At 42.4% G+C, this 25,703-nt stretch overlaps 1 protein-coding gene across 4 annotated transcripts in view; it reads right to left on the bottom strand.

Moving 5' to 3' along the window:
* agrn (agrin) overlaps positions 1-25,703 on the bottom strand; it is a 236,896-nt gene that overhangs the window by 56,203 nt on the left and 154,990 nt on the right. For all 4 annotated transcript variants that reach the window (XM_046396551.1, XM_046396552.1, XM_046396553.1 and 1 more), the window contains 6 exons: positions 24,169-24,393; positions 21,960-22,184; positions 19,638-19,844; positions 9,769-9,990; positions 2,797-2,994; positions 2,126-2,326 (listed from right to left, as the gene is read on the bottom strand). In XM_046396551.1, coding sequence (XP_046252507.1) covers positions 2,126-2,326; positions 2,797-2,994; positions 9,769-9,990; positions 19,638-19,844; positions 21,960-22,184; positions 24,169-24,393 — 1,278 coding nt within the window. The remainder of the gene's footprint in view (positions 1-2,125; positions 2,327-2,796; positions 2,995-9,768; positions 9,991-19,637; positions 19,845-21,959; positions 22,185-24,168; positions 24,394-25,703) is intronic.

Below are 25,703 nucleotides of genomic sequence, written 5' to 3'. Positions count from 1 at the left end.
AAATTGTGACAGAGAGCTGTATTACACAATATATACTCCTAATTTTGTCAAAACCTTACACTCATACATCTAGATGGGGGTGAATATAGTAACAACAAATCCTTTCAACAGTACATAGCCAAAGATCCCACAGCCAAAGACAGATATAGCAAGGAGAAAAACAGCAACTTGGTTTTGATCACTCTACAATGACAATCGGCTTCCTGTGGAGGTTCTGGGTCAGATTTGAGGGGGTTGAAAGGACCGAGGACAGAGCCTGTAGAAAAATACAGGACTAGTGGTCACCCCTGGGGTGAAATTTATCGATTGTAGACGATCACATCACCACCCCTGTCTTTGAAAGCATTGCTGCCCCTTTTGTCGAGAGGCACAATTTTGATGGAGAAGAGTGCAAAACGGAGAGAGACGTGAGTGGGTGGGATGGCAGAGCGATGGGGAGAGAAAAAAAAAAAGATTCTATTGTGCAAGCTTGATGGTTTTCTCTGAATCAAAATGAGCAACTGATGAAAAAGAAGGATGTTCAGAGACAGTATGAGAAAGAGAATAAAATAGAACAGCTAAGTCACAAGACACCATAAATAAGCAAAGCAATGCCCCTGAGGAGGTAGAAGAGAGCATTTTTGGCTGTTAACAGACAACCAGAAGACAGGGGACAGAGTGTCCACATGTATGTGTCTGGTGACAGCAAGGCTGCATCATGGGTATAGTTTCACATTTCTTCATGCTCCACATACAAAAAAGGTCACTCGTCTCAGCCAATGAAGCAATGTTAAATCGACCACAAGGAGCTTCGGCGGCACGATTCGCCTCACAGGCCCAGGGCCAATACGGTAGACAATGGTGGAGAGAAAAAAAAAAAAAAAGACAGAAAAAAATGGAAAGAAAGAATCACCCCTGGCTAGCAATCAAAATGGAAGAGGATTCCTCTCATCTCTGTTTCCTCTGTCCTCCATCTACCCCCTCCTTTTTTTCCTTCTTCTCTCCAGCAATCCCTTCTGCTGGCAGGTGTAATCTGCTCCCCTTCACACCTCGTCAGACGATGACTATGTTCCCTGTGACGACCCAACAGCCAAGGGGGAAAGGCGTCGTCCGCATGACAGCCAGAGTTTGGCATGTTGCTCCCTCCAGAGTTGTCCCCAAGACAGGCCGAGCGAGGGACTGTGATATCCTGCCTCGGTCTGTCTGCGCTGATCAAGATATGATTTGCACGGTGAATTAGATCTCATTTATTCAGACCGTGGAACGACATAGCTACAGGCGTAGAAATCGGGGATACTCACATTAAGTGCCATCGGTCACACACTTAAAAGCATAATTGGATAGAAGGGCTCGATAAAATGTATACCGTAAATTCTCAAATAAAAGCTGCTATTCAATGGCTGTGACAACACGAACAAAAAAATATCCAGCCTCTAATAAAAGCCAAGTAAAGATGGGAAATACCAGTGTGCTGAGCATTATTTAAACTTATTCTTTATTCAGACTACCTTTAGTCTGTTGTTAAGCTAATGTCGAGGATTGTTAAGCTAATGTCAATGAAATGTTTCCTCTGCATATTTCCTCACTAAAGCCCTGCTAGTAAGACGGAAAGTTTTATGCCTTATAATTTGCTGAGCGGATTTGTGTTGAGTTTCGTTGACAGCAAAGTAGGATCAAAAGTGATTAATTTGTTTTAATTTATTGATACAACAAGTAAAAATGGGAGAAGTAGTGAGATCTATAAAAACCAAGCAGCTGCTGCAGGAAATGAGAAAACAAGCAGAAAAAATAGGGAGCTCAGAGTGCTAAGAATAGAATATGATACATTAGAAATAAAGGGTTGTCTTGGGTCTAAATAAAGACCTGAGAATGTACAGTAGTTGAAAAAAATGGAGTGAAGAGATGAACTGGTAAACAAACAAATCATCTTAATCAGCCAGAAGTCATATGTGTTCAAGTAACAGGTTTTGTTGATGGACACGCAGTACAACTTCCATGTTCCTGCATGCTGCTAGTGGCACACACAATCATTATGAAAATGAGATGAATGAGAAAACGCACCACAGGTCAGTTGATAAAGATATTTACACCATTTCAATGGCCGATTGGTTAGTATAATTACACCATTTCAAAGTCCATTTCCTACCTTCATCACAGCTGCCAGGCTTTGCCACATCAATTCTCTTCTTATGCATGCAGGAGGACATGCGGAGTTCACACTCGTTTTTGTAGGTGGTGCCATCGCTTCCACACACTGTGGATAAGGCCTCGCCTGAGCACTGTGGGCACTCACACTTATTCTGGACACACCGGGCACCCCAGGCACAAACAGTGCTGCCGCATGTTTCTGAATCACAGACACAGCAGAGGGACTGGTCAGAGTATGATGAGTCAATGCAAAAAATAGGAAATATTCATGAAGTTGTTTCAAGGGATTTCATTCACACACATCTTAGAATACATTCCTGTAATATATATCTAAATGAGATTTCTTTGGTCCTTTCCAAGTTGCCATGCATGTCACTTGTTTAACACGTACATGTTCCCTTAGTAAGCCCCCATCTGAACATCCGGCAAATCCATTGCAAGTCTGTAAGAATATGAAATGCCTGCCTGCAGCGATATGACATTCCTGCTGGGCTCTACTTGTATTTTTTATAACCACAATCAATTTAGAGCTACACAAAAATAACTTTTGCTTTTGTTCTCTTGACTTATGCCAAGAATCATTGAAATTCTTCATCTGATGTCAGAAACAATAAGTATGACACACTGTGTGCATTAGACACATGCGGCATAAATGTAAGCTTCACTTACTGCACTCTCCCTGGCTGACCACTCGGAGATCCATCTGCTCTTTGCAGGCCCGCACGTGCAGCTCACACTCGCTGTTGTAGGTGGTGCCGTCGCTGCCACACACAGGCTGGTGGGACTCCACGCACTCTGACGCACACACACACTGCCCGCTCTGGGCATCACAGATTGCACCGAAAGAGCAGTTCCCACAAGTCTCATCTAGATGGAGATAAGGAAGAAGGCAAAGGCTTAGTGTGTGTTCATGTTTGGTTGTTTCAAATCACTTTGGTGGTAGGTTAGTCCAAATAAGTCCCCCAAATATGAAGTGAAATATGAAGTATTTTACTGTTTTCATATTTTGGTGTGTAGCAGACTGAAAACTTTATTGTGTGGCTTTAATCTGTAAATGTCACAGCACAGTTAATCCACATATAAAATAATACATCACCACATGCACAAATGCAATTTTAATGTGCTTTTATGGCTAAAATAACACCTAACAAGATAATGTAATCATGGCATAAACAGAGGACAAACATGATATTTTCAGTTGCAATACACATATATTTACTTTTAAATTATTAAAAATTATAAACTATATCACAATTAAATAGTAAAATTTGGTTGTTTTCTTCAGCTCACTCTTGACAAGCTCTGTTGCTGACAGCTGGTGTACTGCTTAATGATGCAGAGCAGCAGCACAGATATAAGAAGTGGAGAGATGCAAAGTTTCCATACTGACTGCAGAATGGATGTCAAACTTTATTCGAGTCCACCTGAGGCAGATTCAATTGATTTGAAACACTTTCGAAAGGCTCACACCTGTCTATTAAAAGGTGTCATGGTTCACATGCATGTGAGAGCTAAAAACTAAGCCATGAAATTCAAAAAACCCCACAGATAGAATTCTACTGAGCCATAGATCTGAGGAAGAGGATAAAAAAACAGTGAAAGTGCCGAAAGTTCCCAAGAGCTCCATCACTGAAGAAATTTGGAACCACCCTAAACCACTCTTTCTAGACCTGAAACTAAATAACTGAGCACAAATAGCTTCAAAAATTCTGTGAGAAGAGACGAGAAGAGGCTGCCAGAAGGACAACCATCTCTACAGCACTGTATCATCAGACCTTTATGGGAGAGTGGTCAGAACTGAAACTACTCCTGAGAAAAAGCCACATGGCAGCCTGGCTGCAGTTTGCCAAACACTTAAATGACTCTGAAAGCATGAAGGAAAGATTCTCGGGTTCGATAAGGCAAAAACTGAACTCTTTGGCCTGAATTCCAACTGCTATATCTGGTGGACGCCAGATACTGCTCATCACCATCCCCGTGGGGAAGCATGGTGCCGGCACTTCTTTTCGCATCTTTTAGGGATGCGTTTGAGCGGCAGAGACTGAAAACTGAAAGAACTGAGTGAGAAAATTCACACATTTCTGTATTAATGACTTTGTAAGACTTTTCATATCTGCTTATAAATATGCTATTTCCCACCAAATTTCAAGACTGAATCAGACAGATCTGTTTTTTCTCTCCAAACGGCAGCGTTGAGATATCCAAGAGCCTGAGTGAGCTTTTGAGACTCCTTATTAGTTGGAGGATTCACTTAGATCATCTCTTGAGGAATTGCTTGCTTCTAGAGGCAAAGTTTTTCCCTGACGAAACACCAAGGCAGGATCAGACGTGTTCAAGGTAGTGAATAATGTCACATGGGGGACAGAAAACGAATGAGAAGACAGACACGAGACCTCGTAGGCAGACAGGGCTAGCAGTAAGCGTACGTCTCCCGATGACACCAATTACACCTGGAGGATTGCATTAGTACAGCTTGCTATCCTATTCAATTAGGGGCAAGCTAATAACCACTGCTGATTTAGCACTAATTGAGAGAGGCAAGGCTGGCCGCTGGAACCTTCCACATTATTAATCTGTTTATTAGTCGTTCTTTTCCTTCATCTCTCTATGTAGATGTGGAATCCTTTTGGATTAATAGCCTTGACTGCACAGGATACGGTGATGTATAGCACTTAACATACAATTTATTGCCTGAAGGAGCAATATATTATAACAAATTTATTTGAGTGATATGCAAAATATTAAATGTGCTGTTTCAGTAAAATGGAGGTGTAATTCTGGGGCTGGGCTTCATATTTTGGCCTGGGCACGGCAACTTAATGTAACAACTTAATGCTACAGCACCCAATGATATTTTAGACAACAGTTCCTTTCCAAATATGCTGCTATGTAGAAAGCCAGGTTTGGAAAAAATGTTTTTCTGTGCTTGGTGTGGAAGAACTGTGCTGGCCCACCCAGAGCCATCCAACACTTTTGGGATTAACTGGAACGCAGAGTGTGAGCCAGGCCTCAGCATCAGTGGCAGACCTCACTAATGCTCTTGTTTGCTGGATGGGAGAAAATCCTGGCAACCAGCAGGTTCCAAAATCTTCTGGACAGCCTCTCCGGAGAGCTGGTGCTGTTATAGCTGCATATTAATGCCCCTTGTTTCGGAATGAAAGAGTAATGTTGGGGTACCCATATACTTTTGGCCATATAGTTTTAGTTGAATAATTTATCACTTACATTAAATAATAATGTATCGTCAGTGATCAGAATTTGCTCCTTTTATAAAAAATTTTTTGGCAGAAAAAGAGATTAGAAGAAGAGCTATAATAATAGCAGGCCAGTGTGAGGCTGTGACAAAAATAAATAAACATAAAATAGGAGTGCCGGTGAATTGGGGTCTGCTGTGGTCATGGCGCCTCTCTTGTTGCAGTAGCTATAAATCAGGAGGTGATGGTGGTGAGTGTTGTCCTTTATCAGGCCATGTGTCCTGATAGCAGCCTTGCTTCTTTATCAGCTTTTGGCCCTCACAACCGACTCCACACTGCCTGATCCTCCCGACAACGTGAATCACAAACAGACAGAAAAGAAGGAGAGCTTCAAAGCTAGGGGAAGAGGGAGAATTGTCGCCATTACTGGTAATGTCAGTCTTCTATGATTCAGTCATCTCCGAGGCTGCCATTACTAATTTTGGATCTATTCCTCTCTCTGAAAGCAGACAACTTCACAACCATAAAAGTTCAGACTTTAAGGTGAAAAGTCTAGCAGGCTAGGCATTACAACACATAGTCATGATGTTAAAAAGTGAGAGATAGTGTGCTAACATTAGAATGTGAGATCTTTCATCTCGTTCAGATGCCTTTCATGTTCACCGATGCAAGAGCCTGTCCAGTCTCAGAAAATATACAGTATAACATAGTGTGTCCAAGATCAAAGTAAGATACTTTAAGGCCTTCCTATGCCAGGTCTAATAAAATCCCAAGACCAACTGTGTCCCAAAAAATAGCCTGAAGAGTAAACTAAAAAATGTAAAAAAAAAAAATATATATTACAGCCGAACAACCCAAGGCAACCAAGTGATTGAGGCTGCCTCTGGTCCTGAAATGGCTGCCAGATTTGGATATGTTTTAGGCGCATGGAGGTGGGCTGAGAATCAGTGACACTTTGCATACTTGGGCAAGCTTTGATCCAGCATTGGCACCAAGATCTGTGCAGTTTAATTGATTCATCACAAACCTGGCCATATCCTGGCAACATCTCCGACTGCTGTTTGGTCGAACCATTTTGGTATGTGGAAAATCTGTTTTTTATAACCATCTGAGGCTGTCCTTATGATTAAGATTATCTAAAATATATTGGCATCTTGAATGTACATATCTTTAATTAGAAAATACAAAATAAAAAAAATACAAACCAAGAGCCAGATATGATTGTGTCACATGGCAGGCCTTCATCAGCTGTTAGCCACAATGCTGTACATGAGTGTTTTATGTGTTTTGCTAATGTATTTTATATAACAGGGTAACACAAAGACCCTGTATATTAATGTGCAGTCTCTCTCTATGATATCAACCTTCCACTTCTTTCTCTTTCTATTTCCTACCATGTCTCCTCCATGGGAACTGATGTTGATTCTTGACGACTTCTCTTGTTGTGTTTGGTTTCATTATTTGTGGTTTAGGAAGCAAGAGCAAGAAATAGGGGCAGGATGGTATAGAAAGTGGCATTGGTAGCATGAAGGAGTCACTGAGGTGTAAAAAAAAAAAAAAAGTAAAACAAAGAAAGAAAAAACCTCCAGCTACACAGTGTTTTGTTGATATCCTCACAGGGAAACAAAAGTGAATTGAGGCTGAGGGGGTCTGGGCGGAGTATTACCACAGGATTAAGCAGAAATAAGTAGGCTGGTTTGTGTTTTGAAGGCCTGTGAACATGCCTAGGCGATAACAGCTCCCCTGTCGATGCCTGCCTGGCCGGTACACTGTTAACTCAGCCCCCCCACTTTCTCTGCTCCTCCTCATCTTAATCACCTCCATCTCCTTCGCTTCCTACTGTTTATTACTAACCCCACCCCCTTTATCACTATCTCCCTCTGACCACTCTCATGCTGCTGGTGTGACCTATATTTCTTACTCAGCTGTATATATCATTTCAAACACCTGTGGGAGAAAAAAGGGGGAATTTGTTATTTCCTTTTCTCAAATGACTCTGGTGCCTTTGCTCTCATCCGTTTGGGTAAAGCCATATGAATGACCCTTTTTCCAAGATATCCAGCTGGGGGGTCTATTAACTGAGCACACTTCTCTCAGCCTACCTTACAAGGTCGCCCGCCACTCAAACGCAGAAGGATGAAAATCTCGGAATAATAACAAATGTCACTCATATTGCTATCGGGCTGCACCTGAGCCATATAGATAACCACTATTTTTCTAGCCCAGAGGGAAGGAAATGAAATTATGGCTGGGCCTATGTGAAGCTGTAGTAAGCCACACACAGTTAAGCACACAAACACAGTTATTTTCCCTGTTGTATCACCTCTCTCACCTCTTAAACTATTGCTGCCCTCACCTGCCTCTCTTAAGCTCCTACTTTTGAGGCTGGAACCCATAAATCTAGCAGCTTATATATTATTGTGCATTTAGGAGTAAATAACAAAATAGAGTCGCCAAACAAAAATAACACTTTTGATGGATATTGTGAAAATCACACGCATACAAACACATAAAGTTCTTGTGAAAGCTGCAGAATAAATAGATGGAAATGTGGCATTTAATGATTTTTTAAAAATATAGCAATAACCATTTAATGCCCATTATCAGCACAAAAATGGAGAAAACTAACATGATAAAATTCATCAACTTGTGCTTTTTTGCACTGTAATGGTTACTTACATCAAGAAAAATTCTCACTTTATTCAACAATTTTTTCCATTGCTCATGACTTCAGCTTTTATTTAGAATACTTCCAACAGCACCTGAAGGCAGCATATGTTCTTCTCCTCTCTGTCCTTTTCTGCTCCATAAACATGTGCAGTATATTAGTTTTGGGAATAGCCTGTGATAATTAGGTGAGATAATGGCTTAAGTCAGTCACTTGTTATGTTGCTGAATAAAGCCCAGTAAAGCTGTGCAAACAGCCCAGAAATAACCCACATTATCATCGCCATCATTCCTCAGCTGGCTCGCGCCTGGCAAGCAAGTGCCTCAGCGTTTTTATGGCACCATTGCGCTGACGCAGGCCTGTTCCTCTGGGAGCCAAAAACCATCCATAGTGCTGGATTACAGACAGGGCCCTCCACTCCGCCAGCTCGCTCTGCCTCTCGCCTTTTAAAATAAAGACTATTCATTACTGCAGAGGGACCGCGGACCAACAGACCTGCCGTCTACCTGCGGTGCGGCACACAAAATTGAGTCAGCCAGCCTGCCCACCGACCAAACACTGCTCTCGCTCCATTTCCCATTGGCATACATCCTGATGTGCGCGATTTAATTCAGAGAAGGCTGGGTGGGGAAGATGACAGATGCAATGCATGGGCAGAAAAAGAGGAGCATAGGGCCTCTCCACTAACCCTGGCATCTACTCAATCCAGAAAGAAACTCATACCACAGCTCATTTTACAAAACAATTAGACCAACTCGTACAAATAAACTCAACCCATAAACCGTTTGCACCTTTTAGGACACAACAGTAGAAACTAATTCAGTTGTATCGATCACTCAGCTAACTGCTCAGTTCGTCCGCAGTACCGCAGAGGCCAACTCATTTTCATTGGTTTGGTCTTTAACATACGCAGGAAAAAAAATCTATTGTTGTAAAAATTAGATTACTGAGTGAGTCGGGCCATGGGGCTAATAACTGTTATACTTTTGTCCCAGTGTGTATGAAAAGTGAATTGCTTGATCGTAGAAGAATACTCAATCGCCAGTCCATGGGAAAACTGGCCTTCCAAAATGTCATTAAGCCATCAAGACTATTCACTAAACTGGGTTTACCAAGATGTAAAATCTGTCCATATGGCTGTGTGCCTACATAGCGGACCTGAAGATATTTTTACCACTCAAAACTCTGCTGTCGCTTCTGTATTAATGACCAGCTCATACTCTGACACTGCAAGACAAAGCCAAGTGACTCATGTAGTCAATTACAGACAAGTATGCTGTGCATATTCTTTTGTCTGATGTAAAGTGCATCTTTGCTTAAAGGTCAACACAGGCAAATTGGTGTTGGTGTACAATGGATGAAGAAGAGCAGGAGGGAAGAGATGAGAAACAACGGACAAGGGATCAGGAAAGTAAGAAACCTGAAGATGCACTGAGTAATGTTTTCACTTTGTTGGATTTAAAATGAGAAGCCCAAGGGGGTCACCATGAATCCAACTCTATATGTGTTAATTGTTAACATGTGTGAGTTATAATCCTGCCTCTGGGTGATGTAGCACTATTAATTACAGCTTAATTGTGTTCCACAAGGAGAGATCGTTCCCTATCTGCAAGCTAAGATTCACACCATTTCATAGAGATTTCATGACTATATGGTGTAACTATAAATTCATGACATGATGGTCACTGAAAATTCATGAAAGAAGTGCCTGCATACTTACTACTTTACTAGTCTTGTCTGTTTTGTAACTCAGTGGTGTTGTGTTGTGCAGTTACTCACCACAGGGTCCTTTGTGTTGGATTTGAATGCTTCGCTGAAGAGCACAGCCCATTGCTCGCATCTCGCAGGGACTGCCGTAGCTGTGGCCGTCAGATCCGCACACTGGGTCGGACATCTGTGGGCAAGCCTCAGGGCACTCGCACACTGGCTCGTTGTTCTTAACCACGCACACTGCCCCATGATCGCACACCTTATCCAAGCAGGGGCTCGGTATGCTGAGATCTGAAGGCCGACCACCCAAGAGATAGAGAGTAAAGTTAGAGGAGGGATACTGAACAGGGTAGAAGCAAACCGTTAAGAATAATAAGTAGAGGTTGGAGAAAGGTCTGGGGCTGGAAAGGTTACGGGTGACAGGGAGGAAGGTTAAAGCATAGCTACGTAGGGAAATTTTGTGTTAGAAAAAGGTTTGGTGATGAAAAGAGATATGATGGAATATGCAGTACAGCCCTATTCCTGTGACACCTCTGCTTCCTCAGCTTCCTATGTCATTTCCTCGCCTTTGTGCCTATCTTGATGTTTCCTGAATCTTTGAAGAGTCCGTCCAATCTGGTGGCATGAGGACAGCGGATAAAAACATGGCCCTGTAGCACAATAGACATGAAACAGCCTACGAACAATGGTTGCATAGCCTTTTTTCTTTCAGGCGAGTAAACGCCTGGATTAATTGACGTTCCCGATGTGCCTCTTCAAAGGCTGCCATTTGCATCTCACTGAGACCCACCGCTTCAGCCAAAGCTGGTTGAACTGACATGGAGGACCCATTAAAGGGGGGGGGGGGGGGGGGGAGAGAGAGAGAAATGTAGGGACTGGGAAAAGAAAAAAGAAAAATGCAAAGAGAAGAAAGAGCCTTCTGCTTAATAATTCAAAAAAGGCATGCTCCTGGGCAGAGGCAGATATGAAATGTGAACATCACAGAGAGGTGTCTGCTTCAGTTTCTCTGTCTCACGCACTGGCTCCGGCACGACTTCATTAAAACGAGGACTGGATTTTGCACCTATGATTCTCACCAGTGTAAGATGGGCGTAGTCTGTGCTGAGACAACCTGACTTGATCAGGAGGAGAGAAAAGAAGCCTGAAAAGTGGTATGAACAAGGCTTTGATCACATCCTCCCATCCTGACTTTATGAATTCTTTAAAGCTTGAGGTGTCAATGAAAATATTACATGGCATTATGTATACTTTGCCAGTGTTGAGGGCTGTGCTTGATGGTTGGAATTGTGAGCCTTCAGGTTGGATGGCATGCATCAAGAGTAAGCAAGAGACAATAGCCTGGCTCCATCGTGGTTTTCATTTGAAGAGTTTCATGCATGAGGGATGGCTCGCTCAGCTCAATGTGGTGTGTCTGCAGATTAGATGAAAAAGCAGACGGAGGCATCAGATAATTTTTGATGAGCAGCACTGGTGAAAATCGAAAGAGGTGCATTTTACTGCCAGGGACAAACAAAACTTCATCCTTCTCTGGTCTACCTTTTATTTTAACGTTTGTTAGAGGGGTAGGGCGAACTATCATGGGAAACTGCCCCTTGTAATAACACCACCCATGGCTCCATCATTATTGTGACCATTATGGGATTAGATGGCATCACAGGGGGGCAACTTGGCTTGCTTGGAGCTCCATGATTCATTTATCAGCTCAGAAGTGTTTAGAAGTGCTTTTGCGCGTAGCACTAATGGGGTAAATTATGAACTGGTACGACAGACGGAGGCAATTAGCTTCTTTCACTCTGATTAAAGCGGCAGGAAGGGGTGTGTGTGAAAAAAGACACCTGAACATCTTGACACCAATCCTGTGGACCATCTTCCTAAATAATGGGAGAAATTGAGGTTTAGATACTTAGAAAAGTAGAGGGGAGTGTATGACTTGTCCACTCCCTAATGCTGTTTTTCCAGCTAAGTTGTGGCTGTAATTGAACAAATCTTTCCAGATCTCGAGCAAGGACACAGACTCTCCCATTTTGGAAAGTGAATGTTTCAATTTAGAAGCTGGAACACAGCTATTGATTTCTGTGTTTTGAAGCCAAGCTGCTGTTTCAAAAGAGCTTGGTGGTGCCACATAAATATGTAAGCTGTTCAATGCTTCTTAATTTGGTACAGCTTCAAAAACAATTGATTCCCCGTGATCGCTTTTCAACGCCTAGCGTGTGTCTGTGAGTGTGTGTGTAACAGTCGTAAGCTTGTGATCCGAGCTTAACTGTACAACCTTGGCCTCCATAAAAGTTCACCAGCCCACTTCCCAGGAGGAGGCTCCTAAAACACAACTGCAGTCTCAGATAACGCCTCAGTCTCCCATTCTCTTTGTTTCACAAGCATAAAAAAGATGAAAGAATTCCCCCCAAAACTAATTTTTTATCATCCTCTACCTCTGGGGGGCAAAATTTCCGCCTGATTTATTAACTAGAGAGGGTATAAGGAAATAAAAAGAAAAGACAAAACTCCCCAAGTGTAAAAATCTTATAACACAGTTAAAAACTGAAGCTGCCTTTTTGTCTCTCTTGGATGTAGGCAGGAGCTTTGAAATGGCAGCCTGTCACAACTAAACCTTGCGGGATGGTGTTCGCATGCCTTCTCCAGCTCTCCCTGGTCTTCTCCCAGACACTTAAACACATCTTCTTCATGCATGTATCAGTGTTTCTGTCAGGCAGGTCCAGAATAGACCAAAGTTGCTGGGTATTAACTGAGCTTTATATATGTGAAAATTAGCTTGACAGTTGAATCTGAACATCTGCAGTGCCAAGCACATAAGCACGGTAGCCAAAGCATTGTTGCACTAGCTGAGCAGGTGCAGTGAATGGTGTCCTGTGGCAGTGGGGGAAAAAATCAGGCGAAGCAGCAAAGAATCATAAAGTAAAAAAAACAACAACAACAACAACAAAAAAAAAACCATGAATAATTCTTTCCAATCATGGATTCAGCTCTGCTAGTGTGCACTCAGCTCTGTTTCTGTACCATGACGCTAGCTGAGAGGACTTTACATTCTGGGAGTCACCTCAGTCTGTATCCTTTCCTGCCAACTGCCGTCTAACTTTTCTATTTTAATTAGTGTGGTATTTTAATGGCACGGCCCCGCTTCAGGGCTCGGAGGGGATTACTTCAGGTTAGGCCATGCTGTGTCAACTCACCCCAGCAGAAGCACTGGCTGGCCAACACGTTCCTCTGATGTGCCGATGTCAGCTTACCTGTCTGCCTGAAGTATCATTACTGCCCACTTAGTGGTTTTATCTGATGGGTAAAGTGGCAAGGATGCCACAGTGTGACATCTTAAGCTTAACAACCCCTCTCGCTGGGTCACTGTGACGGCCCAGCAAGGTCCCGCAGGACTTTGCCTGCTGGTTGCTGCAGTGAGCAGGCCTACACTGTTAACCCCCCGTAACATGCTGGTGAAATGCTGGGAGATTATTTTGGCGAGAGCTTCCTCCCATCTCCGCTCAGCTCATACATATGTTAATTGGACTTTTCCCCTCGGGTCTGTGTGCAATTCCAAATCGTTCCCTGTATTATGCAGGGCAGTGAATCAGTGTAATCCAGGTGATGCTTGCAGTAGCCAACTGGCAGGAAGAATCAACTACAACTGCAAACCATTACAATATAGGACTCCAATGGGGCACAGCCAATCTGCAGTAAGCCCCGCCTTCTGTGTTTCTTCACCTGCGGGGCTTTGATCCACCTCCCTTTTTACTCCCTCGCATTAAAAACATTTATGTATCATATTAGTCGAGGGAAAGGGAGGTGCAGAGAAAACGCTATATTAGCATACAGAAAAAGGCATACCCGCAGGCTGTGTCTGTCTACCACGGAATACTTATCACAGGCAGAAGGTGAATCGAAGCCTCTTTGTGCATTTACAACTAAGAACGTGCTGCACTTCAAAATAGAGACAAGCAAAACATTGTGGGGAAAGAAAAAAAGACATGCTGGGATCCCTGATCTTGTGAAATATATCTATCAGAGGTGAGATGACATGCAAATCCTATTTGTCCAGTAGAAACAAATGACATTAACATCAAGGTGTATGCACCACAGAAGTTTCAAAAGTATTTTGAAGTTTTTGCAGACTAATGTATGCAAAAGCAAAAAAAACCCCAAAAAACACAACAACAAAGCTCAACATGTATTGCTTCTTAAGTCAATTCAGGAGCTGTACCACGAGGGCTCAGAAGAAATAGTAAATGAAATGAAAAATGTAGAAATCAGAAGAACTACGTGGTTGATCACAGCCCAATGGTATGCAACACCCACAATGCCTCAAGTTACCTCTGACACCCTAGTGACCCACATTTCTTTGCAATTTCAGCACGACGACAGCCTGCGGGTTTCAGTAAGTGGACCGGCGGTCCCTTGCTGCTGTCAATCTGACTCCCACGGCACTTCCTCTAATTAACTTGATTAGGAAAAACAGCATTGGTGATCTCAGGCTGACTTACATACTCAAGCTCCACAACTGTGTGCGAGTCCAATCACTGCAGCCGGCGGAGATGCTAATCAAATAAACATGCAAATGATAAAATATTCGTCTCAGAGTCTTGACACCTAAGGTGACTGATTTTTCTTCCCTGCTTTGCAGACCTCTTTGTCAATGACAATGTGTCTGCCGCTGAGTGATTCTGTGTTAACCTCCAGAGGCGACAAGCAACACATTTCAAGCAACTTGCACGCACAAGTTTTCCTGTGTTTGCGATCACGTACACACTCAGCCGTGTACAGATGAAATGACAAAAGAGCTGTGAATAAAGAATTTCTGCCAACAAAAACTAACTCTTTCATTTGTTCGCTTCCAATTTGACTGTCTGTTTTAGTGGTTTCACAGAATTATACTCCTCAGCGCTCTCAAAAATCACATTGCTGTATTGTATTTCTATTATATGAACAGTCTAGCTACCAATTTAGAAACTCTTCACTTCCTATTTCACGATTAGCAGACGTGAGGCCAGTACATCAACAGGGAGCTGCTGAGAGCTGCAGTAAGCCACCTCACACTTCGACTTTCTACTTTTAATTCAAAGTACTACTGAACATGCACTAAATAACTTACAGGGGCTACAGAAAACACCCTCTGGGCAGGAAGTAAGCAGTGATAAAACTTGAGCCAAGACAAAAAAGGAATACTAAGATTTAATTAAACGTTTTATATATATAAAAGTAATTAATTTTTTGCTCAGTGTGGTTCTGAAATTATTTTGACAAATGTTTTTGCTTCTCAGCAGATGTGATTCCTGTTTGTTTTTTGTTTTTTTGTTCATAATGCACTTTATTTTGCTGGTGTTTACACATTTGTCTCTTAGCTCATAGTAGAGCTTTCTGTTGCTTCAATTTAATGGGAACACTGCTGCAAATTTTGCGTGTGCACACACACATACACGCACACACACTTGCACACACACACAGAACCTGGTCTTTGCAACACAGTAATACTCACACTGCAGCTGCTAATATCTCTTCATGAAGCTGCAGGCAGTATGGGACCGAGCAAAAGCACATTAAGCAGAGTACATTTCACACAGGTACGATGAGGTGTTGAGTACCCACTAAGCAATTTTGATTATTATTGGTGAAAGCACTGTAGAGATATAGCCTGCTTTCTGTTTCTTTCCTGAAAAATTCATCAGCATGTCACAGCTTTACAGTTTCATGTATCAAAATTCTTTGTAAAGAATTTCCTCCTTGTATATGGTGACAATAAACACTGAACTCAACTTCAACTGACGTTTTTTATGGCTCAGAATTTGAGCTGTATGTTGGACTGATGGGAGGTGTATTGATCCTAAAATGCGTTCCTGTGTTTTTTTTTTCACACCATAATCACTGAGCCAAATTTTCATTACAAACTGACAAGTCAATTCAATAGGATACAACGGCCTCAACAGGTTTTAGAAAAAAAGAAAGAATAAAAGCTTTTGAAAACAGTCGGATGCCATTGAACCTCCCTTGCTTGTTCCTCTAAATATGTTGAAGTTCAATTATCACAACAGTCCAACCTGCAGGCACACTTCCTTGTTTAGTTTGTGCTTGTACACCGCTGTGCTGACATCATAAGGGAAGGAAAGGAAAAACAGGACCTCATTGCTTTATCCTAAAAATACTCCATGTTTTCCAAGCTGTGAAACGTCTTATCAATACCATCTGTATACATTTACGATTATAAATTAACCACGAAAGATATTTTTTTGCTTTATAATCAGCAGGATTCTGTAGGTGATTAAAATTCAAACATCATGAACATGATGAAGCCCAGTAAGCAGCAGCGTCATCTCATCTGCTTGTCTGGCGATGATGAATATCTTTTCTCGCTACAGTGTCACAGGGCTCTTTCACTCTCAGACTCCAAGGCTGCATACCTATTCACCCTCCTTCCCAGCACACTGTTTGGATTCACTTCCAGCAAATCCTTCACTGCCTCACATGTTCTCGGACATCTTCAGGACTTGTCACTGCGCCTGAGCATGAGTTAATCAGCTAATCAGCTGCATCTCCAAACTGAGGAGCTTTAGATATCAATCAAATTGTTTTAAGGGGAGGACAGCAGTCAAGACATTATAGAAATGTGGGTTCTTTGCATGACCATTCTTTGCGGAGGTGAACACCGACAAGGGAGGGATGACATGAGGGGCTGTCACCCGCTTGAAAAGAGATTTACGGTGATGTCAGAACTGAAGAATTTCATCCGTGTGACAGCTGGCAGGGCGATCAATCACCCCGCCCTGCGCACTACTCAGCCAATGAAAGGAGAAAAGGGATCATTATTTATCAGCTAACGATAGTTTAATATATCAAACTCTTCTTTTTCTGATGTCTGAAACTTTGTCTGAAGCCTCAAACTGGTGTGTATGTGTGTGTGTGTGCATCATGATGATATAGTGGTCACTGTGCAATCACTGTGCGCTGTCAGAGCAAAAGCATAATAGAGCACAATGGGTGTGTTTCTCACACTGTATACACTGTTCACCTGTATATGTTCCTGCCACATAATCATCGTGGGCTATTGGTCAGTCTCTGACAAGTAACTCACTTCAGACAACAGAAAAACACAAACAAACACACACCAAGCATCCCTTGAGACTGTCAGGGTCGTGACTGTCTTAAGCGCTGGACACACAAACACAATAGCAGTAAAATACATTCACAATGAGGGAAAGAAAGAAAGTGTATGGACAAGCACACAAACACACACTCCTTGCATGCATATCATCTGTCTGACTAAACCAACAGTCTCTATGGGCACCTACGCTTGCCTCTTTTGATGTTTAATTAAAACCGAATCGGGGGAGGGGGAGGGAGCATTTGTAGAGCTCTGTTTTAAGAAATATGCAAATGCCAATAAAAACGCATTAAAGAAACATACTACGAGTCGCTGTCGGCTTGCTTGCGCAGGGGAAGGGAGAACGGATAGAGAGAGAGAGAAAGAAAGTAGAAAAACTAAACAAACGAGGCAGGGGAATAGGACTGAGACACCATTTGCCAGAAATAATGAAACAAAGCAAAACACATAAGCACTCGCACGGCCATTTCCTCTGCTTAATTTATGCACGGCTCAGGCGGCCCAGTGGTGCTAATGAGTGGCGGTTCCTCTTGATGGTGACAACTGGAAATAACTTTGGTATTCAGCTCCACCCCAGCACCTGGAGGATGGACAGATCTCTCTGGTTTTATCAGTCTCTGCCACAACAACAGTGACAATGTGAACAGCAACTCTGGACAAAGTTACACAACATGTCTGCTGTGTGGACTCATTTACTGAAGCAATGTGACAACAAGCAGCATGAGCCATTTACCCTGGCTTTATCACACATGCAGGGCTACCAGGTTATAATGGGAAGCAATAAAAATGTTTCTAATTCAGGAGGAAACTTTATTAATATGAGGTATTCAGATCACCTTGAAATATTGCTAGGGATTCACGTGGCCAAGATCAGAGACAAAAATGGGTTGTTATGATAGCGCTGGATGAGGAAGGAGCCAGCCACAAGGTACAGGTTTATTTTTCAAACATATGGATGAGATTAAAGGCTATTAAAGGTGTCCATTAAAAATGTTACTTTTTTTTTTAGAGGAACATATTTCAAATATCAGTGTATATGCTTGTGGATGTATTAAAAATAATCTCTAATTGAGAAAATATTGTTTGTTGAAATTTGGAAGAATCTGGCATGTTTAAGTGAGAAATAATCTGAATACAGGAGTGTAAAGAGGACAATTTACGATGACGTTACAGGAAATTCACACAGGTGCTCTTCACATTATAATATTGCTGTCAAATCAATACACTGCAGCTCACAGATGTGCAAATATTTGCCTCCAATTTGGACTTGATTGTAGTTTTATTAAATGGACAGATTAGCTCAGATCTCAGAGGCTATCACATCTTCCACTGAATTGTTTTTCTATCATTAGCAAAGAGCAGGCTACAGCGCATTCAGGCAGCAAGCTTCTTAGATTCAACAGACAGAACTCTAAAATCTTGAAATTACATTCAAAGACATTATTTTGGTCAGTTCCATGGCAACTTATTAAAAATTTCTTTTTACAATATCTCTTCGTGGCAACTATGAGATGGTTAGGCTCCATTATGGTATAGTTGAGATTTACTACTATGATTTTCATACCAGTGATTTCAGCTTGTCAAATCACTGATTCTGAGTCAATGCCTCCAATATCTTGTAAATGAAGCGGGTGAAAAATGTGTGCGCAACATAAATAAGGCTGCCTTCAAAACTGTAGTCTCTCTAAGCTCTCGATCAACAATGGTGGTGGAAGCTCTCACGTAAAAGTTTTAAGGTAAGGAAGTAAGAGATTCAAAAGGATTCAAAAAAACGCAATCAAAGCTAGCTGTAGTTTTTATGTTCAGAAAATGGCAAGGAAACACCCTTTATGCGCTCATCGGGCAGTTGCAAATTTTTATGGGATTGTCCAGATGATGGAGAGAAGGACTGTTCAGGAAGGAGTGGGGTTGGGAGCTGGCATGCAGAAAGAAAGGAGTCAGAGATGAGCAGTGGTTAGGCAGGCAGCTTTTTCTCTTTTTTTTTTTAGTTAGACAGGGAATAAAACTGGGAGAGATCAGGGAGTGAGACTTCTCCAACCTCAAGGATCTCATCTTTGTAGGAAAGTTAACAGGACAGCACTTTAACGACACAAAGAGACACACAGAGAGAGGAGTGGGAAGAACAAGACAGCAGTACACGACCCCTCCTGTTAGGTCCTTTTGGAGCGAGGGGAAGGGCTTCACCCCTCAGAATCCACCTGATGAGGTCGCCCACTGGGTGAACCCACTTTCCGCCTGCAGCCAGACAGCCAGGAAGACGGCCACATGGACAAAGACAGACAGACAGACTGACTGACGCACTGAAACAAGAAAGAATAGCTTTTTTTATGCAAGAAAAGAACAACACACAAGACAAACAGACAAAGACGGACGAGGAAAAAAAAGACAAAAGCCACCGAAGTGGAAGACTGGCACAAGTGAAGGAGTAGACGACAGTGTGGATGAATGAAACATGAAGGTGGTGTTTCGCTTTGGGTGTGTGTGTGTGTATTTGAGATGGTGGGGTGAAGCATGACAGGGATAAGGAGATGGATGGGAGGTGAACGAGTGGAGAAGTGAAGGCACGTCTTTTATAAGGAAGGCACACACGTCCTGTCGGTGTGAGCTGCCCCAACCCCCCTTCAGAGAGCACCATTGAACCGTTTCAGACAATTTTCAGTAAAGTACAGACAAGGATAAAGCTAGCCTAGAAAACACAGAAGGAAAAACACACTGAATATACATTAAAGGAGAGAAAGACACAGAAGAAGAGAGGGATTGATAGGAAACTGCATTAGTTCTTGTCAAGGCCCAAAGGAACCGTTACCCCTCTTTCCCATCCTCCAGCTCTACTCACCACAGGGCCCCGGGTGCTTGATGGGGATGAGGGACTTGCTCAGACACTCCGCCTTACGTCGAACACAGTCATTGCTGTATGTGTGGCCGTCCTTGCTGCACACGGGCTTGTAGGTGCCATCACACTCGATGGGATCGCAGGAGCAGCGAGCATTCTGCTGGTCCACTACGCACACAGCGTTGAAGAGACACTCTTCCTCACAGTCGTCTGAGAGAGGAAGATGGGTGGAAAATTTTCAAATTGCCTGTAGTACTATGCAAAGTTAATCTAACCCTAACCCAGTTTCTCCACTCTGTTCTTCAGGTTTTTCCTTGAATTTGTCACCCCTCTGTATAGACACTGATAAGGCTTTCTGAAGCGGTTTCCCGCTGCCAATTTTCTAACAGTGTGGCAGACTGATCACCACGGAGGAAAGGACAACAGAAGTATTCAGCAAGCGTAAAAAACAACATTTCAAGCTAGCAAAGTGTTGAACTGATTGTTCTTCCTGCTGTATGACACTGCTGGTCCAACCATGGGGAAATAAATCAGTTTTCATCCAAACAGTAATTACTTGTTAGGGTGGACTGATGTCACCAGCAGTGCGTGTTAAAGCTTTTCTTTCAGCAGCAGAGGTTAACCCTTACTCAGAAATGCACAAACCTGCTTTAACAGCAGTTAAGTATTAAGAGAATTTAGTACAGTAAGAAGCCATGCAGTTACAAATCAACTGAATTACATTTAAACAGTACAAATAACAAATGTATGTTCAGATAAAGTCAATGGAGGCCAACAAATCAACAGACTGCAGGCGAACAGATTCAAACTGCTTATACAAAAGGGTACTTGTAACATTTTTAAGTGTTTAAAAGTTGTGTTTACTTTGAGAGTTCAATATTTAATTGCTCAGTTCTCTGAAATCTGGGAGAGTAATGTGCTATTGTGATTGCGAAAAAAGTGAAAATATTAGATTTTATTGAAATGTATCCTGACCCGCCCCCCCGACAACCCACACACACGCACACACACACACACACCACCACGATAAAATAATTATGTTGAATTCAATTCAATTTAAAAGTTTTTTTCCTAACATTTGCTCTAAGTTTTATTAAATTTATTACAATAACACCCATGGTAACTTTCACTCGGAAGTGTCATTTAATAACACTGTGACTGACTGTTCATACATGTTTTTGGTGATGCGACCCTTGACAGTTGACTGGAGATCAGATTTGTTTTACTTCCACCCAACTTCAATAATAAAGTTCCCCAATAACTTAAAGAAAATTGGAGAACTCAAACTCAAAAATTTAATATTGGGGTCAAGTTAAAGTCTAAACTATTAAATTCATTACATTTTGACTCACTAAGCAGAAATCTACAGCGGAAATTAAGGGAAAAGAAAGAAATACTGGTAATGTGAAATGGCAAATTTGCCATTGAAGTGAGAAAATCCAATTTGAAGCAGGCTTCTGTTCTGGAGGCGCTCACTAGGCTTCAAATTTATTTCATTCTTGATCAGTGGATCAAATTTGTACAGCAATTCAATTGCTTCTTCTCTTTTCTTTAAAAGCCTGTCATGCCACACTTAATTACATCACTGCTGTATCTGAGTGAGAGGGCTACAAGGATGTGCAATGTCATGGTTACAAGTCGAAATGGCCATTTTCATTAGATACCAATTTGTAATTTGCTTAGGGATATGATTTCATGGATCTCTGTTTCAAATTGAATTATTCTTTCATTTGAAAAAGGCACGGCAGAAAAGGGGAAAGAAATGTTCATCCACAAGACTGACACACAAACGCAAACTCACAACCCCACTTAGACTGATATTTGTGCCATTTTAAGCCCTCACACTCCTCCATCAGCAGAGCAAACAGGAGAACAAGGGTGTGTCAAAGAAGTGTGTATCAGCCTTCACTGTTGACTATACCAAAGGGAGTCAGACAGTGATCTATTCTTGTCTTTGGCCTTGTCAACGGTCTCAGTAAATGGGTGGGGGTCTCTGCACATCACTGCCATGAACCAACACAGCAAGACCCCGCCAACAACACAACGGCAAAATTGGATTTCCTCCGATGGCTATCAGACGTACAGTAAAAGCTGACAGTTCTTTGTTGACTAAAGCTTAAACCCCCTGTTCTAATAGCACAGATAACAGCCCTAGAAGGCTCTTATCAGGCTAGAGGAAGCTACTGCCAGCAAGGATACAGTACGGACCTAAGACCTTGGAGTCATTTATCTATGTGCTACGCAGTGGGATTTTAATGCTGGTTCGCCTGCAATTGTTCACATTCTAAGTTGCTTGTCTTACATATCGATCACAAAACTCCTTACCCAGCCTTCTGCATTGCCCTGCGTGGATCTTCCTGAGCTTGACGCCTTTTTGTATGCCGGTTGATGTCATGAAGCACACACTGGGGTAAGTTTGACCGTCGCTGGCGCACAGAGGTTCGTTATCTGGGGTGCACAACTCTGGCGGATCAAGGTGGTGTACTTGACGGGTGAGAGCCTCCACCCAGCAAAACTTTTTCCGATTCTTGTCATATTTTTTACATGGATCTGTGGAGATGCAGACATTCATGAATACATATTGCAGTACAGCAGAGTATATAACACCATTTGATTTATGACATAACTAATAATTTTAAGAAGACCATGAGAAACTGAAAAAGAAATCTTTAATCAAAAACATCTCTGCCCCTTGTTTGGTCCTCATATCTGGAAAAAACACATTAGAAACATAGCAGGGTATTTTGTGTACTGGTGTAATTTCCTCAAAACACAAATTTCTGTTATAGCTTTTGCAAACCTCATTTTAAATAAAAGCAACCATATACTTGAAATACATTTTAATATTGTTTGTTTGACAATATTTGTCCAATAAATTCAGACGGAAGACAACAGATGAGAAGAGAAAGAAGACAACAAAGAAAAGGAAGAGGTGACATGAGCCTCCATCATCACTATTATCAGTGACCCAACAGCTGAGAGCAGCTCAGAGTGGGACCTTGGATGTGAAGGGAAGACAAGGAAATGGATGAAGCAACGGTCGGTTTGATTTGCTCTCTGGCACATCCAGAGGAGCGTCGGTCTGGCATGCTCGGCGATATCAGTCCATGATCATAATGGAATTGGTTTGTGAATGTGTGGCATAGGGGTGTTACGCCGTGAAACAGGAGCCCAAGCTTTATCCTACTTGCCATGCTTTCAGCATGTAGGAAGACAAAGGATTTATGTAGCACCGTGGCATATCAAATCACTGCCAAGCTGAGGGCGAATCATTCAAAACACACCAAGGATGAAACACCCTATCATCAGGAAAAAAATACAAATGAAGAGAAAGTGAATAAGACAGAGAGAATAAGGGAAAATGGTTCCCAAAGACTTCTGGCAGGGATACAAAGAGCAACAATGTAGGGACATAAAAAGAGACAGAGAGTCTTGGCTGTGGAGGGCTAAGAGAGGGAGTGACCATGGGCTGCTCGCAGAGACTAGAAACCAAGCAAACAGGGGTTTTATTCGTAATGCATGCAGTGTCTCTGCATAACGCACTGCCTCACCCGCCAGCCAGACCATTATCTGAGAGCAAGACCATTACCTTCCATTAACAGAGAAGAACAGCTTCCAGGATCCATGCTTTCCTCCAGCTGAGCAAGAAGGGTAATTACAAAAAGGATGGCCTGTTTGCTGCAAAAACTAGCAGTGCGGATAAATCAACTGCACTTCTCTGGCTATGGCTAGCAACTTGAAATAGCCAAGGCTTTATATGAATGGCGGGAGGAAGATTTAGAGGGCCATCAGGGCCGACTGGTCCCCTGAGCATGGCCCCCCCCTCCCCCAAGGGAGGAAGGGCCAATTCGGGTCACTTTGGTCGACTCAGGCTGGATTTATATGACCAACCTTCCTCTGGCAGACCTGCACATCCATCTCTTGTTGCCCACCACACTTCTCTGTCTCCTGGAGGCTAAGAGACAAAGTCTGTATCTCCTGTTCTTTCTCTCCATCTGGCTTGCCACCAAAAAAGAAAAAACCCTCAAAGTTGAGTACCTTGGGAGTAAACAACCATCGCCTGATGATAACTAGAATGAGCAAAAAAGCTGGGCCTGACGAAAATGAGAGCTCTGAAGACCTACTTAAAGAAATCAACAATCCGCACCACAGGAGTGCCCGTGTGAAGCAAAGCAACCTGAATGAAAAATGAAAATTAGCAGAGGCGTGCCGTAAGTAAGTGGGGTATGTGAAGGAGAAACAACAAAAGCTGGAGGTAGTAAATAGATTGAAGAAAAGAAAAGAGCAGAAAGGAGATAAGCAGAGAACATAGTGGAGAAGGAAACGTAGAGGGTGTGAGGGCGGTTTTATTGCCTTTCCCTTGCCTATATCACTGCAAATTTCAACTTCAACATCTCATGAAACAGATTCTGAAGGTGGTATTTGGTGCTGTGAGAAATTGTGATGGTTTTACACTATTGTTGGGCAGTAAATAGATTAAATTAATGAGCAATAATAAAAATAATCTTAAGAAAATCATGAGGAGAGAGCTCACCGCAATGATCTTTGTATTGCACACGTATGTTCTTCTGGTTCTTGCAGGCATGCTGATGGAGCTCACACTCGCTGCGGTAGTCATTTCCATCACTGCCGCACACTACCTGGTTGGGTTTGCCCTCGCAGCCTAGGGGGCACATGCATTTAGCTGACAAGCCATCTGACGACTGGACGCAGGTGCTGCCATAGCTGCAGGTCACATCAGAGCAGGGGTCCTTCAGAGCTGCAGGCAGGGACAGACATGAAAACAAGGTTAAGTCAAAAGCAGAGAGGTTCATACATTGAAGAATACACCTGTCAACTAGGTGCGCTCCAGGATATTCACTGCTACTGTACACTAAAGAGCCACATGGTTGACAGAACACCTTATTTAAGTGGCTTCTGGTGCACTTTTGGAAGCTCAGCACAGTTATTCTGGATTTGAAGAACTACTTGACACTCCTGGGTTAGGACACACTGCCATGGCTGTCTACTAGTACAAACAAGTTGCGTTTCATTTCGCAGCACAGCAGGAATTGATTCAGGGGCTTTGCATTTGCAACAGATTCTCTATTGCTATGCTTGAGCATGCTTTAATCGCCACGACTGAAAAGCAACCCTCTGCATATTTACCTTTTGCACAAATGAGCCTGGGAGGGAGGAGGGAAACATGACTTTGTTTCCACTCTAATTAAACAACGTGCCACTTGACGCTGAGTGACTCGTTGGAATGACAGGAGAGGGTGCAACTTTTAATTCAGCCTGTGTTAGGCACTGATGGGGGCTTTTCTTGGGTTTCATATGCTTGACAAAAGGCGACCATCAGATTATGATCTCTGTCATCTCACTGCATGATACATATTTATGACTGTCATGGACAAACATGCTATCCCTTGAGAGAAGCCGAACATTGGCAGCCCTCTCATTTCCTAAGCCTGCCACTTTTATAATAAATATTTACCCATGTCTGTTATTATCCCCTTTTTTTGTCACAACCAACACGAATGAATTTAATTTTAAGGAGTGTATATATTGATCAAAAATTCTTGACTGAGTATTTTGTTTTTACTTTCACCTCTCATCATTTTGAAGAAAAGACAATAACGGAGAGTTTCCAAGGTTTGCCTTTTTTTGGAAAATGGCACTGCCTTGTTAAGAGGAAACTGGGATGTGTGCAGAGTTATATTATGGATGTGTAAGGAGACAAGAGTGCTACGAGGACTGCTCTTGATCAAAGGATATTCTCCCACCTCGCTTTCCTCATCATCAAGACACATCCCCGCACATCCATTTCTTTTTTCTTTTTCCGCTCTCTCCTGTCAAGTCCTTTTGAGTTTTGGTGTCTTGGACTCGTTAGCGAACACTTTTTACATCCCCATTTTATATTTGTTCTGTATTGCAGCACAAACTTTGAAACTGACACTTGAAAGACACCACAAAAGTAACATCAAAATAAAGAACTAAATTACAGTTCTAACTAAGGAACACTGATGGATACAGACTCACTGAAATCATGAGTCATTGTGAGCCATTGATGGTGGCTTAATGGTAGCC

This window comes from Scatophagus argus, chromosome 8, assembly GCF_020382885.2.
Source record: "Scatophagus argus isolate fScaArg1 chromosome 8, fScaArg1.pri, whole genome shotgun sequence".
In the NCBI taxonomy this organism is placed as follows: Eukaryota; Metazoa; Chordata; class Actinopteri; family Scatophagidae; genus Scatophagus; species Scatophagus argus.
Note: the sequence above shows the minus strand (reverse complement) of the source record. Positions and strands in the feature narration are given on the sequence as shown.